General features: G+C 37.8%; 1 protein-coding gene across 1 annotated transcript in view; it reads left to right on the forward strand.

Moving 5' to 3' along the window:
* The window catches only part of FOCAD (focadhesin), a 310,232-nt gene that overhangs the window by 262,427 nt on the left and 29,899 nt on the right, over nucleotides 1–17,906 (forward strand). Inside the window, exons 31-34 of the mRNA XM_082843138.1 lie at nucleotides 3,105–3,182; nucleotides 3,862–3,933; nucleotides 5,235–5,337; nucleotides 7,209–7,289. Coding sequence (XP_082699264.1) covers nucleotides 3,105–3,182; nucleotides 3,862–3,933; nucleotides 5,235–5,337; nucleotides 7,209–7,289 — 334 coding nt within the window. The remainder of the gene's footprint in view (nucleotides 1–3,104; nucleotides 3,183–3,861; nucleotides 3,934–5,234; nucleotides 5,338–7,208; nucleotides 7,290–17,906) is intronic.

The raw sequence follows: 17,906 nt of genomic DNA on the forward strand, positions 1-17,906 counted from the left end.
CGTGTTTTTGTTGTTATTTGTCTCTAGGTATTTTTGATTTCCTCTTTGATTTCTTCAATGATCTCTTGGTTATTTTGTAACGTATTGTTTAGCCTCCATGTGTTTGTGTGTTTTATGTTTTTTTCCCTGTAATTTGTTTCTAATCTCAGTGTTTTGGTTGGAAAAGATGCTTGATATGATTTCTGTTTTCTTAAATTTACTGAGGCTTGATTTGTGACCCAAGATGTGATCTCCCCTGGAGAATGTTCTGTGTGCACTTGAGAAGAAAGTGTAATCTGGAATGTACAGATTACATTCCATTCCATGTAGATGGAATGTCCTATAAATATCGCTTAAATCTATCTGGTCTATTGTGACATTTAAAGCTTGTGTTTCCTTATTAATTTTCTGTCTGGGTGATCTGTCCATTGGTGTAAGTGAGGTGTTAAAGTCCCCCTCTATTATTCTGTTACTGTCAATTTCTCCTTTTATGGCTGTTAGCATTTGCCTTATCTTTTGAGGTGGTCCTGTATTGGGTGTATATATATTTATAATTGTTATATCTTTTTCTTGGATCGATCCCTTGATCAGTATGTAGTGTCCTTCCTTGTCTCTTGCAACAGTCTTTATTTTAAAGTCTGTTTTATCTGTTATAAGTATTGCCACTCCAGCTCTCTTTTGATTTCCATTTGCATGGAATCTCTTTTTCCATCCCCTCACTTTCAGTCTCTATGTGTCCCTAGGTCTGAAGTGGGTCTCTTGTAGACAGTATATGTACGGGTTGTGCTTTTGTGTCCATTCAGCAAGGCTGTGTCTTTTGGTTGGAGCATTTAATCCATTCACATTTAAGGTAATTGTCGATATGTATGTTCCTATTACCATTTTCTTAATTGTTTAGGGTCTGTCTTTGTAGGTCCTTTTTTCTCTTGTGTTTCCCAAGAAACACTGCTTAGAGAAGTTAGAGAAGTTCCTTTAGCATTTGTTGTAGAGCTGGTTTGGTGGTGCTGAATTCTCTTAGCTTTTGTTTGTCTGTAAAGCTTTTGATTTCTCTGTCGAATCTGAATGAGATCCTTGCTGGGTATAGTAATCTTGGTTGTAGTTTCTTCCCTTTCATCACTTTAAATATATCATGCCACTCCCTTCTGGCTTGTAGAGTTTCTGCTGAGAAATCAGCTGTTTACCTCATGGGGGTTCCCTTGTACGTTATTTGTCGTTTTTCCCTTGTCACTTTTAATAATTTTTCTTTTTCTTTAATTTTTGTCCATTTGATTACTATGTGTCTCGGCATGTTTCTCCTTGGGTTTATCCTGCCTGGGATTCTCTGTGCTTTCTGGACTTGGGTATCTATTTCCTTTCCCATGTTAGGGAAGTTTTTGACTATAATCTCTTCAGATATTTTCTCGGGTTCTTTCTCTCTCTCTTCTCCTTCTGGGACCCCTGTAATGCGAATGTTGGTGCATTTAATGTTGGCCCAGACGTCTCTTAGGTTTTCTTCATTTTTTCATTCTTTCTTCTTTCTTCTGTTCTGCAGCAGTGAATTCCAGCAATCTATCTTCCAGGTCACTTATCCGTTCTTCTGCCTCAGTTATTCTGCTATTGATTCCTTCTAGTGTAGTTTTAATTTCAGTTATTGTATTGTTCATCTCTGTTTGCTTATTCTTTAATTCTTCTAGGTGTTTGTTCTTTAATTCTCCTAGGTCTTTGTTAAACATTTCTTGCATGTTCTCGATTTTTGCCTCCATTCTTTTTCCAAGGTCCTGGATCATCTTCACTATCATTATTCTGAATTCTTTTTCTGGAAGGTTACCGTTCTCCCCTTCATTTAGTTGTTTTTCTGGGGTTTTATCTTGTTCCTTCATCTGGTACATAGTCCTCTGCCTTTTTATTTTGTCTATCATTCTGTGAATGTGGTTTTCGTTCCACAGGTTGCAGGATTGTAGTTCTTCTTGCTTCTACTGTCTGCCCTCTGGTGGATGAGGCTTTCTAAGAGGCTTGTGCAAGCTTCCTGATGGGAGGGACTGGTGGTGGGTAGAGCTGGGTGTTGCTCTGGTGGCAGAGCTCAGTAAAACTTTAATCCGGTTGTCTGCTGTTGGGTGGGGCTGAGTTCCCTCCCTGTTGGTTGTTTGGCCTGAGGTTACCCAGCGCTGGAGGCTACAGGCTCTTTGGTGGGGCTAATGGTGGACTCTGAAAGGGCTCACGCCAAGGAGTACTTCCCAGAACTTCTGCTGCCAGTGTCCTTGTCCCCATGGTGAGCCACAGCCACCCCCCGCCTCTGCAGGAGACTCTCCAACACTAGCTGTTAGGTCTGGTTCAGTCTCCTGTGGGGTCACTGCTCCTTCCCCTGGGTCCTGATGCGCACACTACTTTGTGTGTGGCCTCCAAGAGTGGAGTCTCTGTTTCCCCCAGTCCTGTCGAAGTCCTGCAATGAAATCCCACTAGCCTTCAAAGTCTGATTCTCTGGGAATTCCTCCTCCCGTTGCCAGACCAGGTTGGGAAGCCTGACGTGGGGCTCAGAAACTTCACTCCAGTGGGTGGACTGCTCTGTTATAATTGTTCTCCAGTTTGTGAGTCACCCACCCAGCAGTTACAGGATCTGATTTTATTGTGATTGCACCCCTCCTACCATCTCATTGCAGCTTCTCCTTTGTCTTTGGATGTGGGGTATCTTTTTTTGGTGAGTTCCAATATCTTCCTGTCAATGATTGTTCAGCAGTTAGTTATTATTTTGGTGTTCTCACAAGAGGGAGTGAGCGCACTTCCTTCTACTCCGCCATCTTAAACCAATCTCCCCCAAGACACATGTATTTTTAATGCCTTATAAATGATACATCCTGTTAACCATTATAGTTTTGTTTTTTAACTGGCTATTTTGTCAGTGTGTTAATTTTAAAACAACACTGTGGTTTTGAAAAATAAAAAAACGACAAGAAACCACCTAGAATCTAACAACTTTAACCTGTTACTTTATTCAAGTCAGCTGCCGTTCTCAGTTCAGTGACACAGGTTGTGTTGACCCTACAAATTTAGTACCATTTTGGCCAGTTGTTTTTCTTTGATATAATTTTTATCCACTTCCAACCCAAGGACTGTTTCCCTCTTGACATATTCTGATGCTTTGTTTTCAGGGCACCTCCACAATGCTGTGTTTGGCAGCTCTTCATGGCATGGTGGCCTTGGTAGGCTCTGAAGGGGATGTAATGCAGGTAAAAAAAAAAAAGGGGGGGGCGGGTGGGGGAAGAAACCTAAATGTGTACATAGTCACAGCAAGAAAAGAATACCCAATATCTCAGTATGCTAAGGAAAGAACAATATATGATCATGGTATTGTTTACACTGGGCTTTCTAATGCCTTTATATATGGAAAATTGCTCTTGGTCAGGAATTCTCTCTATAGAGATATGTTCCTTATTTTATTTGGTTTGTAGGAATTAAACCTAGTCAACTTATCTACTTTCTGCAAAATTCTCTGAATGAGAAAAGTGATTGGATCCTAAGAAATTTAAAAAGCCATTCATAAGAGACTCCATTTTGCATCTGCGATGTTTAAGTTTATATCTATGTAATTATGCTTTCACTTTAAAATGTTTTGTGTAGTGGACATATGTATATGTAAATTTACAAGTAATTCTAAGGTGTTCCTTTGCTCATACAGTAAAGGTTTATTACGTGACTGCTACATGCCACACTGAACTGGTGCTAGGAAATCAGTGATTTCATAAAGCATGGGCACTGCCTTCAAGGAGCTCACAGCTTTTGTTTTTGAAATATAAGAATATAATGATAAATTATTTCACAGCTTAGATGATGGTAACTCATACACTGGGAATATCATTATTTACTTCTGGGGGGATGCGGGATGGGTATTTCTCCTTTTTCTTTCAGCTGAAGTCAGAAGCCATCCAGTCCTCTCATTTTCAAGGCAGACTTAATGAAGTCATTAGAACTTTAACTCAGGTGAGAAGGGGAATTTCAGACCGTTGAGTGGGAAAACAGATATTCCCCTTTGTGGTCTTTTTTCTTTTTCATGATATAAACTGTTTTACTTAGACAATGGGAAAATCTCTGGTTATTCATGGTGAGTTCAAGGGTCATTGGAGCATGGCTTACGGCCCTGCATAATTTGCTGATCAACACACACCACCTCTGGAAAAAAAGAAAGCTGGCATTTTTGAGTTAAGTTGGCACTGGTTTCTCTTAAAAATTAAAACCTGACCTTGCAAAGAATGTCAGGCCCTCCAGACAAGGAAAAGTGGAAGACAGTCAAAGGGCAGGGCATATATCTAAGCAGAATGGTCAAGAGGCACTAGTTCAGATGTCACTGGTAAAAGTATTTGGGTAAATTATGGTCAGCATTCTCCTTGTCTAAAGAATAAACATGTCCATCTGCTGAGAAATGATTTTATATTTTCAGATTTTTATTTTTAAAAAATCACGATGTTCATTGAATAAACTTAAAATTACAGGATGAAAGAAGCTGAAAAAATATCAATGATGTTCCTCCCAACCTGAAGCAGCTGCTACTAATATTTGGTCATATTTCTTTTTAAGCATTCTTATTTTCTCTGCATAGTTGTATTCTTATCATATGTAGAACTTTGTATCCTAGGCTTTTCACTTAGCATACTTGTTTTCATTCTTGCAAAATATAGCTGGTTATAATACTCACCACATAAAGAAGTTTTAGGAATTCATGGTTTTAAAAGCAAACAAATTTCTGAACAGAAGAAACTCTGTTTTGCATGTATGAATATGAATATTCTCCAAAAAAAATTCTACTGAAACATAAGTTGCTGTAACTGGGGGGAAAATCTATAAATGAAAACTATTATTTTAAAAATCTTATTATGAATGATAAAACAGTAATAGAGCATTATTCAAAGAAGAGAGCAAAATAGTATCTCCTTCTACTTTTAAAGGTACTTCAGTTTTAAGCAACTATCACCTCTTTTTACTTTTTGGATTTTCTTTTCTCATTTTTTGAAAATTCCCTTAGACCAGTCTGTCTCAGTGAAAACTGAGACAACCACTGGTACGTTCCATCATGACTGATAGATTCATTCATTCATTCAGCAACACTTGTTGATCACCTCTATGTCCCACGTTTAGTATACTAGACAGTTGATAGTACATCTTGTATATCTCATTACCAGCCAAGCCACCACCTCATAAAAGATTAGTGACCTCCTGTGAGTGGCCTTGTATTGAATAGAATTTGGATCTTGCCCCATCATTGAACTGTTACATTTCATTTATAGGTCATCAGTGTGTCTGGGGTGATTGGTCTTCAGTCAAATGCAATCTGGCTTCTAGGACATCTTCATCTGTCTACTCTGTCCTCAAATCAAAGTAGAACCTCGGGTAAGACTGGAGTCATAGAACACTGGAGCTGGAAGGAGGGATTGCTGACGTGGGGCAATGTGCTTTGTTAAGAGAGTTAATTTTCACAGCTACCCAAGCACAGTAATATCGGTGGTGGATATTACTGTCCCTCTTTTACATCAGAGGAAAATGGACTGTGGAGAGGTCTCCTGACTTGCCCAGGGTCACATAGCAGTAAATGGTAAACATGCGGTTTGAACTAAGATCTGTCGGCCGCCAAAGCCCATGCTCTTTTCACTCTTTCTCTCTGCCTTCCTTGGAGATCGGTTTAGACATTGAGTCTAACCCCATATTTTACAAATGGAGAACCCGAGGCTCAGAAAGATTACATGACTTAGGTACAAGCTTAATGAGAAATTCAGAAACTAGGAATCAGACCCTTGAAGCTTGGAACAGAGTTCTTTTTATTTTACTAGATGTAATCATAGTTTGTATAATATTCGTATTTCATTAAAAAACTCTTCATATATGGCTGGAATTCTTCTGGCTCCTGGTTTTGAGAAAATAATTGGGTAAGTACTTTTAAAGATGTATATCTCCTTGGCCTTGGAATTAAAATCCTAGGTCTTAATGTAACAAGGCTTTTTCTATTTCCAGCTTTTTAATAAAAGCAATAAAAATATTTGCAGTTCCCACATGCTTAACTTATGTGTGTACTTGGAGATCTTCCGGGGAAGGCATCACTGTAATGCACTGGGACCTATGGCTACTCCTTGCTCTTTATAGAATTTTGACCACTGGCTCTCTTGGACTCATGCCAGGGAGGTTTAGGTACCAAAGATTCCTCATTAAAACCTAGTTTCACATATCCCCTGACAGGTAGTCTACAGACAGCATTACCATGGGCTACTATAATTACTGTCTCCCTCATTTTCAATCACTCCTCAGCTATAGAAATAGGACATGGTTTCACAGCATTCCCAACATAATGAACTTCAGACAACTAGAAGCTGTCATATTAAAACTGGAAAAGGAAAAAAAAAGTAGTCATATTAGAAACCCTTGGTATTGCTAGTTTTGAAGTGCAGTGCTCTCACAAGGTCCTGGTAAAATAGCATGTGTATGTCAGGCTTTTGCTTTTCCACATAGGCTTTTAATTGTTACACTGTGGAGTACACGGTCTGGCCCACATATACTGAAGGCAGGTCGTAGTGAATCATCTTACACCCAGGTTCTTTGGAGCAACATGATTGTGTGTCTGGAAAAGTTGAGCCATCTATCCCAGTAAAAAACATTTCATGAAACAATTATGTGGAACTGGGAGGAAAAGAATCTGGGAAACTCCCAGGACTCAACAAGTATAAATGTCACTCCTTCATTGTTCCAGGTCAGCAGGCACATCTGGTTATTTGCACGTGTTGGTCACATAGAGGTCCCTGCCTTATGAAGTAAGAGACTAGCTGATATTAATGCTGATTGATGTATTTGCATAGTTCATGTATCTGACTTAGGGTGCCCTGAAATAGCCCAGAGAATGGTGGTCTCATCCTAGAAGCCCAGTAGACTCCTTGCTGACACAGAGGAAGTCACTGGATTGCAGCTCATTGATGTGCCAAAGTGGAAAAGGGTTTTTTTAAACCACTTCAGTACAATTTTTGTCCTCTGTGGTTTTTCAGCCTCCTCTAGATTTACCACCGTTATAGATTTGCGTGCATAGCCTAAGTGATGACTTCAAGGCCAGTCACTTAACCTAATAGAATTAGTTGCAACCACAGAGTATTGTTCTGAGATTAATGGCATAAACACTTCTGCTTTGTCTCTAGGTTGATATGGCAGCATGAGATCATTATCTTTCCTTCATTAGTCCCACCAGGTTCATTGGTTAATTTGATCATTTTCTGTCTCCACAGTTCCTACGGACTATAGCTATTTGCCTGAAAGCAGTTTTATTAGAGCATCCATTGGCTTCTTCATTACAGGAGGAAAAAAAGGCAAGTGAGCACATTTCTTGAACTCTATCATACTGTCTACATGTCAAGTTTGTGTGCCCTCAGCTTGCTTCTGTAGAATTAAACAATACAAATCTGAAGGGGTGAATAATTTCTCCTGCCAGATCATCTTTGCAGTAGAGATGACTAGGAGACCAACTACACTAAGTGGTACATAAACATACACACTGTGTGTACTGTTGGAACTACCATATGTGATCTTGGGGGACATGTGAATATCTTAATCTTCCTTTTGGCCATTTCGAAAGTATAAGCGCACATTACTTTTCTTGTCAATTTCAAGTGAGTGTGACCTAAAAAGAGAAAACACACATGGGTGCTGTTTGTATTCCAGGACCAGACTTGGAGGTAAGTCTTCTCCCTGAACCTTGTGTGATCACTTTGTGTTGTTGGAATCACTGGCTCTAGTTCTTAATTTTAGTTTCTGTTCTTTTTCTCTGCACCAGTTGTCCCTTTGTGATTCTTTTTTGCTGCCACACACAACCTAAAGACAGAGATTGAGTGCCTTTTGTTTATAACTGGAGTCAAAATAATGCCACATAAACTATCAAATAAATGCTCTTTAATGATACACACCTGCCATTTCATGCTATGAGGAAAAAATGGATCTGAAATGAGCATGTCATGGCTCAGGAACCAGTTTTATGTAATATTCTTTCACTGATGTGTGCTAGTTTCATTCTTCGTTGGGTTGGCTGTGTCAGTCTGGGCAAAATCAGTGCCTGTATTACAACAAGACCATCCCAGTTTTAGGGGAAAAAAAGTTTTTAAACCAATTAAAATGAAGACATCTGGAGACATCTGAAGTCATTGATTAATGAAGGTCATGGAAGGATAAAATCTCACCATTGGAAGGGACATTAAAAGTCATGTCCGTTGTCTAAGTTTCCACTGGGTACAGAAATCCCTGGAGCTTCCAGATTGTAAACTACTTTCATAGGTTGGACATGAATTCCCTTAGTTTCTGCAGTTCTAGAAATTGTGCATATTATCCTCAGGTCGCGACTTAGCATAATTTGCTTTTACATATCCTCAGTAAAAATTGGTATAAGGTTATGTCATGGTTTTACAAGATATGTTTATATATGAACATGTCATATATATGATGTGGAGTTAATTGTTTATATTGCCATAAATTAAGTGTTTTTAAAGTACAGAGATGTCTCCATTAGGAGGAAATTGAATTCTTACTAAAGGAACATCTAAAATTTCCATGGCTAGAATAATTCTAGGAACATATATTTTTGCTCTATTTTTTGTTAGTTTGCTCACTGATATCTTATAAAATTTTTAAATGATGATAGCGTGAGATATTTCCATGAAATATAAAACTCTTAAGACCAAATGAAAGACATACTCTTTTTCTTTTCTAGTGACTAAAATGTCATTTGGCTCCCTAGATTCATATTTCTTAACAGAAATGAATTTTCTCTGAATCTTGTGGAAAATTTTGTTAAATGTAATATTTTTATGATTATGCAGTCATGGTACAACAGGAAGTATTCTGTTCTAAAACTGAAAAATCAGGTGAAATTGACATCAGAAACATTATGTAAAATCTTACTATTAAAGCTATTTTAAGACAAATAAATGAAATATTTAAAAAATGCCATATTACCAGTCACATTTTTGGCATTCTCAGGTTGTGGGAGAGGGCTGCCTTCTTGTCAGGTTTACTGACTAGATTCAGAGGAAAATCCATTCAGCCTTGCCCATTACTAATGATGACCCCAGAGGAGTGGAGGCCGTGGGAGGCTGACCTCCGCCTCGGAAGCCCATTTACAAAAACAAAACCAGACCCTGCTCTATGGGTCTAAATGGGATGGCCAAATGTGGAGGTGTGCATGCAAACAAGTGTTTTCTTCTTCAATATGCCCAGCTCATTTGAATTTTAATAACTCCCTTCTGAAGCAGCTTTTGAGTTTAAATGTCTGGGTGTCACTCATCAGAGCCCAGTGGCGCTGCTGATAGGAAGGATGACAACTTTGGTGAGCTCTTTAGAGGAAGAAATGGCTTGAGAGGATAAAAATCATGCTTGGCATAGGCAGAAGAGAGAAAACTTTAGGGATAGCATGGCTTCATTGCCTCTGTATGCCATTTAGTAACTCACAAGAGGAAGAAAAATGTGATGAGTTATCCCTGATGCACACATATGCCAGGTTGAGATTGGATGTCATGATCTCAGTTTTAGCCAATGAGATTTGAGATAGTGAATATATTAATCTGCTTCAAATGTTTAGGGCTTTTCTCATTCTAGATACTCACCTTAGTACTCATGCAACAGAACATACCATACGTTCATAGCATCTATTCCTTCATACAGGCCTACATTTTAAAACCATGCCAAACAGATAAAATTCCTTCCAATTTTAAGACTGCAGTTAATAGTTTTGAATATAACTGTTTTTTTGCTATACCCTATAACATTTTCTCTTCTTCCCTAATAGCCCCACCTTCTAGCAGATATAATATTCCTTAACCCTTGTCATCATCATAATCTATTCTATGGACATTTCTTGGCTGTGCTATGCTTAAAATTTGCTTATAATCTAATTCTGCCTATCATGGAATTATTTTTTATCTTAAGGGCCTCTAAATTTTGACTCTTATTTTTGCTTCTTTTCTGTACATTTATTCTTTTTCCTGATTTCTGATCTTTGTTTTTTCTCAACCTCATGGCATATTCAGATTTCATCAAGATTTTACCTACTTTTTAAACAAAACACTTAAAATGTATTAAAAGTACTTAATAAAAATAATCATTTTTTTTGGTGATAACATTTAGGTATTTCTACCTAATCATTTAGGATTATTTTTCTTATCATTCTCTTGCTGGGGAATGTGACTTTCTAAGCTTTAATTTTTCTATTAGGCTTTAAAGTTTACAATAAGAAGTATTAATTCACAGAAAGTATATTAAATCCTTGTAAGAAAGTCAGTATGAATGGCATTTCCTTCTCGATATGGATTCATTGGTCAGCGATTTGAGTGTATAAGTGTTGGGCTTGTACATATACTATCGATAGGTAGATTCTCAGTTGATCATTTTTGGATTACTAGCATGAGATATAATTGTTGATGAGTCTAGCCAAGAGAGCAGAATATAGAATAAATGATATGAGAAAGCTATTTCTATTTTTCTGATGAAATTATGGAGTTGGTTACCAAAAGTATGTTATTTTTAAGTATTTTAGTTTGGTAATAGTTTACCTATACAATTCTTTTTAAAAAGTTATTAGAAATGAATACATGTGTATAACACTAAGTTCAAAAATGGTATGAAGAAAAAGAAAGAATCCTCTTAATCTCACCACCTAGAGATAGCCTCAGTAGATATTCCAGTGTATGTCCTCCAGATGTGTGTGTGTTATGTTATATTGAATCATAAAATGTATATTATTGTCTTTTTAAAAAATTTAACAAGTTTCCATGTAAATGGACATAATCACCACTCATCCCCTGAAAAGAAGGGTTGAGGAAGCATGAAAAGAATCCTTGCATCACTTTCTAGACAGGTTTTAATATGATATGTTTGGGGGGGTATTTAATTTCTATTTTTTTGTTGTAAACATCATAAAAATATTTGAAAGGAAAAAAGTCACCAATTATCCCATGACTTTCTAACAGCTATTATCATTTAAAAATTTTACTTTTTAATTTGTTCCTGTTATGCACACACAATGTTTACATATTTACCAGTATACATAAACTTTGTATTTTTTAACTTAATATTATATTGTAAACATTTCCCTATTTTCCATATATCTCCATAATTATCATTAAAAATGATTACCATTATCATTAATAATGATAATGACTGACTGTAGAATGTTCTGTCAAGTCGATGAATCATAACTAACCCATTTCCCTATAGATCATTTAAAATGTTTCCATTATAGAGAACATCCTTGTGCATATAGCTTTCCTTAGGATAAACTGTCAGCAATTTATTAGTGGCCAAGAGTCTGAGGATTTGATGACTACAGAGATGGCATGGCCTCATTGCTCTTCAAAAGGACTGTAGCAGATTTCAGTACCTCGGCCCTGTCTGAGTATCATAGTACAGCAGCATATCATAGAGGTTAAAAGCGTGGGAGCCAGACTGCCTGGGTTCATACCCCACTTATACTGCCTGCTGGCTATGTCACTTCAGGCAAGCTACCTAAGTCTGTAATCCTCAATTGCTTCTGTAAAGTGGAGAAAATAATTGAATCCTCTTTCTAGAGTTTTTTGTAAGGATTATGAGTTTATGAGCCATCCTCAGGCTGACGAGCTCGTTGTGAAGACAGAATATAAAACATGGACCTTCAGTCACAGTGAATGCAGCTCTGGGTGCCGGGATAGTCAAAGGTGTTGGCAAGGAGAGGAAAGGAAGGCACACTGGCACAACTTCCGATCAGGCAAGAACAGCAATGGAAGTGAAGGCACTTGAGGAAGCTCAGGTTGGGAGTTCTCTGTGTCTTTCTGCCTGTGTCCTTTTTTGCATCCCTGCATCCCTGGTGGTGCCTCTCTGGTGTCTGCCACAGGCAGGGGAAACCTTCAGTTCAGGAGGCAAGAATTCAGAAGTCAAGGCGTTGGTAGGGTGGGTTCTTTCTGGGGGCTCTGAACGAGAATCTTTTCCACGCTTTTCTCACAGCTTCACTTTATGTAACAGTGCTTAGGAAACAAATAAAGAATAAACCCTTTCTAGTTATCATATTACAAAGCAAACCGTCAGATAGATAAAACAAATGACTACAATAAAAGCCAAGCAGGTATAAAATGATACTTTAAGACTAATTTGCATTCATTGTCAGAAGGAATGAACATTTTTGTATGTATTTACTATTTGAGATGTCGTTTTTTTTTTATTAAATGTTAGATGTGCTTTAAAATTTATTTTACTTTTTATTTTAAAATAATTTAAAACTTACCAAAAAGTGAAAACAGCCAGATCACTTCTAATATTCCTTTCACCCAGAGACCCTATTCAAGTTTCCCTGACAGCCCAAATGATGGCTTTAGCAGAACAAGAATTTAATCCAGCATGTCACACTTGTCATCTCTTTGGTCCCCTTCAGTCTGGAACATTGCCTCGGTTGTTCTGTCTTTCATGACTTTAACATGTTTTAGGATTAGAAGCCAGTTGTTTTACAGGGCACTTTTCTGTTTGGGTTTGCCTGGTGTTCCTCACATGAGAGGTCAGTCACCTTTGGCAAGAATGTTACAGCCATGGAGGCCTGCTCTGCTCACTTCATCCCTTCGGGTGGTACACGGTGTCTGTCTTCCTCCACCAAAGTGATGCTAACTTTGATCACCTGGATAAGGTGATCTCTTCCAGGTGTCTCCTCATTAAAGTTCCTCCTTTCCTTTTATCATCAAGAAATATTTTATGTGGAGATATTTTGAGACTTTATGAATATCCCATTTTCATCCTACTTTCACCCATTAGTTTGGGTATCCATTAATGTTTTCTTGACAGAGTTATTACTCTGCTGATTGCCAATAGGTGATTCTTAAAATTCCATTATCCCATTTACACTTTTTGGTAGGCTTTCTTCTGAAAGGAAAAGCTGCCTCCTTCCCTCCCTCCCTCTTCCATCCTTCCTTCTTTCCTTGCTTCCTTTCTTTTTCTTTCTTCCTTTCTTTCTTTCTTTCAATATGGACTGCTGAACTCCTATTATTCAATTATTTATTATTCAGTTATTCATGATTTTGATCCTCAAATTGTTCCAGACTAGATCAGAAAGAGCCTCTTTAAGTTGACTCTTGTGTCCTTTTGAGATTACCTTATCATTCTTTGAGTACCTCCTTTTCTTTGTGGCACACAAAGATGTTCTAGGTTCATCTTGTATTATCCTCAGCCTTGTAATAGCCAGGTAACTCAACTTTCTTCTCGTGGAGAAAGATATTTAGAAGCCAAGATCTTGGGTACACATTACTGCATTGCTACTGCGATAATCACTGCTCCTAGGCCCTTTCAGTGGACAGTTAGGAAATTCTCTCTTTCTCTCCTTCTTACCCTCCCTCCCTCCCTCCCTCTCTCTCTTTCTCTCTCACATATTGTCTATATTTATTATTATATCTAGCTATATATATTGAAAAACTTGAGTTCACACCAATATCTCCAATTCAACATCACAGGCTTCCTTCTGCATTTCCTCCTTCTCATTTGTAACTTTCTTCTCTGACTTTAAGAAACCTGACTCCCATTATTCTCAATGTATTTGCCACAGTCCTGCTAAAGCTGCCTTCCTCTCTCCCAGGTCCTGATTTCCACTGAGCAGCCACCCTGCTTGGCAGCCTTCCTGGTGCTAAGGGGCTCAGGGATGTTTTTGTTTCTGATAACACTGGATGATATTGAAGTACTTGGTCCTAAGAAAGAACATCCTACCAACTCTTAGTATCTGACTGACATATTGGAATCATCAACTGTTTTCAACAGCTGTCTTGATTATAGAGTGGTTTCTGGCAAGGGGCTAAGCATCTGTTAATCTCTCAAAATATGTCATGCTGTCATTATGTCTACCTGTGTTTTCTAAGGACTTCGTCTAGAAAAATTCGACTCATCCTTTCCATCTTGTTTTAAACATTCTTTCCTCAGTGGAGGATAAGACAGGATTCCCTGATGTTCCCAGATTAGTATAGATTTCTTATGTGATACTTTGTTTTTCATAGTACTTTACATATGTGAAATTATTTGCTTAATTATTTGTGATTCTTTGTTTAAAGTCTGTCTTTCCCAGTAGACTGTGATTTCCTCAAGGGCAGGAAGAACATGTGGGTTTTATCCTAAATGCTTAGTACAGAGTACTTGGCATGTAATAGTTTTCAAGTATTTGTTGATCTACCACTTTAAACATATATATATATGTGTGTGTGTATAATCATATAATATATATATTATATATGTGTAATACATATATTATATATATTGCTTCTAAACAACACTAATGATGGAGAAGGTAAAGACATATCCACACCATACAAGCGACATGCTGGTGATGGGGAACAGACACACCAGTGGCTGTTAGCCTACTTGTTACCAGACTTTTCCTATAGGAGTTACACATGTGCATTGTGGCATTGAGATCTGATCCTTTTTGTAGCCAGAGTATGTGTGATAATGGGTCCCGTTGTAATGCATTATGTTCGGATATGCCATTTATATCAGGGTTCTTTGAGGCTGTCAACTGGATGAGGGATTTAAAGCAACTTTGTACCGGATTTTAAGACATCTGGATCCTTTTAACAAGTACTGTTAGGTCTTCTCAGTTCCAAATCCATTGTCTATAAAGCATTCCAGTATTTCTTTTTGTCTAAGGCACTTGGGTGAAAGACAGAGTGCTGTAATAAGGGAACTGATCCTTCCCATAGCTTAGATTTGGATTCTTGTGTCCAACGCTAAAGATCTCTGGGGAGGGGATCATGTGACTCTGTTCTCCCATCTTGGGGCTTGCTCTCTCTCCATACCTCCCCGCAAATGCTTAGAACTACCAGGTATTTTCTCCATTCCTAACAGCTGCTATAATTTCTTTCATTCCAGTTGGTTTCAGAATTAGTTCCCTGCAAATATAGTGGAAAATTTTGTGTGATTCTAGCTATGCTAGTCCATACTGATTCTCTGCTTTTTTAAAAAGTGGGAAATGTATTGCCTTATAGTACTTACTTGATTTTCACCCCTGTGCTCCATTTTACAAGTTCTCCTTGTTTCTGACACTTGCTTGTATATTAATTAGGTCAGTTCTAAAGAGTATGGAAGCAACATGTAAAGTGTTTAGATAGTAAAGTGCAGTTACTGGTGAAAGTTCTGTTGTCCTGTCAAGAGAGAGTTTGTTGTCTAAGCAATAAAGGATATAGAAAATGGCCATATTTTACATTGGGTCCTGGTATTAGAGGACAGGTTGAATGTCTTTCCTGATTCTCTAGATTCTCTGGAAACTGCAAGTTTTCTGTAGTGAATTCTATAGAAGGACCTGGAATATAATTTTATATAGTTTTAAAAACACTTGATCTGAGAAAAAAATTTAACAGAAATCTGCTTATGAATTAAAGATTTACAATATAGAATTGGATTTATGTCCTTAATAGGAGTGAAGAGTAATTCTTTTTTTTTTTTTTTAGAATAATAAGCTTTTCCTACCTGGTAATGGCATTTCTAGAATATAGAACATTATTTTTATAAATTTATTTATTTTTGGCTGTGTTGGGTCTTCATTGCAGTGTGAGGGCTTCTTATTGCAGTGGCTTCTCTTGTTGCGGAGCCCGAGCTCTAGGCACACAGGCTTCAGTAGTTGTGGCTCATGAGCTCTAGAGAGCAGGCTCAGTAGTTGTGGTGCACAGGCTTAGTTGCTCCGTTGCATGTGGGATCTTCCCGGACCAGGGTTCGAACCCGTGTCCCCTGCATTGGCAGGCGGATTCTTAACCACCGCACCACCAGGGAAGCCCAGTGAAGAGTAATTCTATGTCCAGATATTTACTATACTATCTGCCAGTTCATTAGGCTATTTCTATGAATCGTGAGCCAAAAGGCCCCCCAAGAGCAGCTTAAATTTTGTTGTCGTTGTTTTGTGAAATCAAAGACTCCAATTTGCAGCCAACTTTGTGTGTGGACAGCTGCCACATGTGGATAATCAGTATAGAGTTATGTGAATACCCAACCAGTTAATTCCTATCATAGCATTTTTATTTTTATCACACCTGATTTTTCCTTGTCTGTTTGTCCTGTCACTAGAGTATAAGCTCCGTGAGCATGGTGACCTCTTCTGCCTGTTCAGCACTGTCTGGTAGCTAATAGATACTCAGTTGAATAAATGAATGTGTTTAAGAATATATTTACTTTTTTGGTCAGAAATTCTTCTACTTGTAATAGCAATGGTTAACTCTCTGATAATATTTCCTATAATCCTAGTACTACATCACAAGGTGGAATTGAAATAAAGCTTCAGTTACTGGTAACACAGCATAGAAGAGTGGCAGGTGTGTTGAGCTTTTAACATTTTCAAAAAGCAAAAAAGTGTTGGTTGGAGGGGAGAGAAACAGCACTGGAAGGCACACAACTAGTTTTATTATACTTTCCCAAGTTGGCAGAGGCAAAGGTACAGAAGTAGGTTTGTTGGTGGCTACCTAAGAAAATATGCTGATTCTTGAGATAGCTGTAGAAACATCAGAGAAAGGCCTGCATTAGAAGTATGGGTTTACTAGTCATCAACGCATAAGTAGTCTGTGAAATTATGAGTAAATGAGCTTAGGCAGTGATAGCAATTATGTTAGGGTAATTTTTATTACAGAAAACAATGACTTGCTTCAAGTGACTTAGTATTTACTGCAAGGATTCATAGGTTTCCCGGAAATCTAAGGACAGAAACTATTCTCAACCCTCAGAGTATCAGGAGCAGAAAGATACCAGGCATCAAGACTTTATCTTGCTTTCTGTCTGCCTGCCCAGGGCTGCACTGTATCGATCTCTTCCGTGGATTCTGCTTTTCTCATCAAAGACTGCTTCATCCCTTTCTCTCCTTCTTGTGCTCGTGTGTGTGAGTGTGTACGTGTCTGTGTGTGTGTGGTAAAATACACATAACATAAAATTTATCATTTTAACCATTTTAAAGTGTACAATTCAGTGGCGTTTATAGTACATTCACAATATTAGGCCACTGTCTAGTTCCAGAACATTTTCATCACCCCAAAAGGAAACCTTGTACTCCCTGAGCAATTGCTATCATTCCCCCATTTCCCCCAGCCCCTAACAGCCCAAGTCTGCTTTCTGTCTCTGTGGATTTGCCTATTCTGCATATTTCATTTAAATGGCATCATATGCCATATGGCCTTTTGTGATGGGCTTCTTTCGCTTAGCATAATGTCAACGTTCATCCATGTTGTGGCAAGTATCAATATTTAGTTCCTTTTTTATGACTGAATAATATTCCAGTGCGTGGATATGCATTTTATTTATCCATTCATCTGTTCATGGGCATTTGGGTTGTTTCTACCTTTTGGCCATTATGAGTGGTGCTGCTGTGGAGATTTGTGTACAAGTTTTTGTTTGGATACCAGTTTTCAATTCTTTTGGGTATGTATCTAGGGGTGGAATTGCTCGGTCATATAGTAATTCCATATAATTTTTTGAGGAACTGCCAAACTGTTTTTCCACAGTGGCTGCACCATTTTATATTCCTACTAGCAATGTATGAGGGTTCCAATTCCTCCACATCCTTGCCAACATTTGTTCTTTCTCCATTATTATTATTATCATTATTATTATCATCCTATTGAATGTGAAGTGATCACTTAGTTTTGATTTGTGTTTCCCTAATGACTAATGAGGTTAAGCAACTTCAACTACTTGTTGGTATATCTTCTTCGGAGAATTATCTGTTCAAGTCCTTTGATCATTTTAAAAATTAGATTGTCTTTTTGTTGTCGAATTGTAAGAATTATTTGTGTATTCTGGATGCTGGACCCTTATCATATATACAATTTGCCAATGTTTTATTGCATTCTCTAGGTTGTCTTATCAATTTGTTGATAATATCCTTGGACACACAAGTTTTTAACACTGACAAAGTCCAATTCATCTTGTTTCCTTTTGTTGCCCATATTTTTGGTCATACCTAAGAA

Source organism: Leucopleurus acutus (genome assembly GCF_964270905.1).
Source record: "Leucopleurus acutus genome assembly, chromosome: 7".
In the NCBI taxonomy this organism is placed as follows: Eukaryota; Metazoa; Chordata; class Mammalia; order Artiodactyla; family Delphinidae; genus Leucopleurus; species Leucopleurus acutus.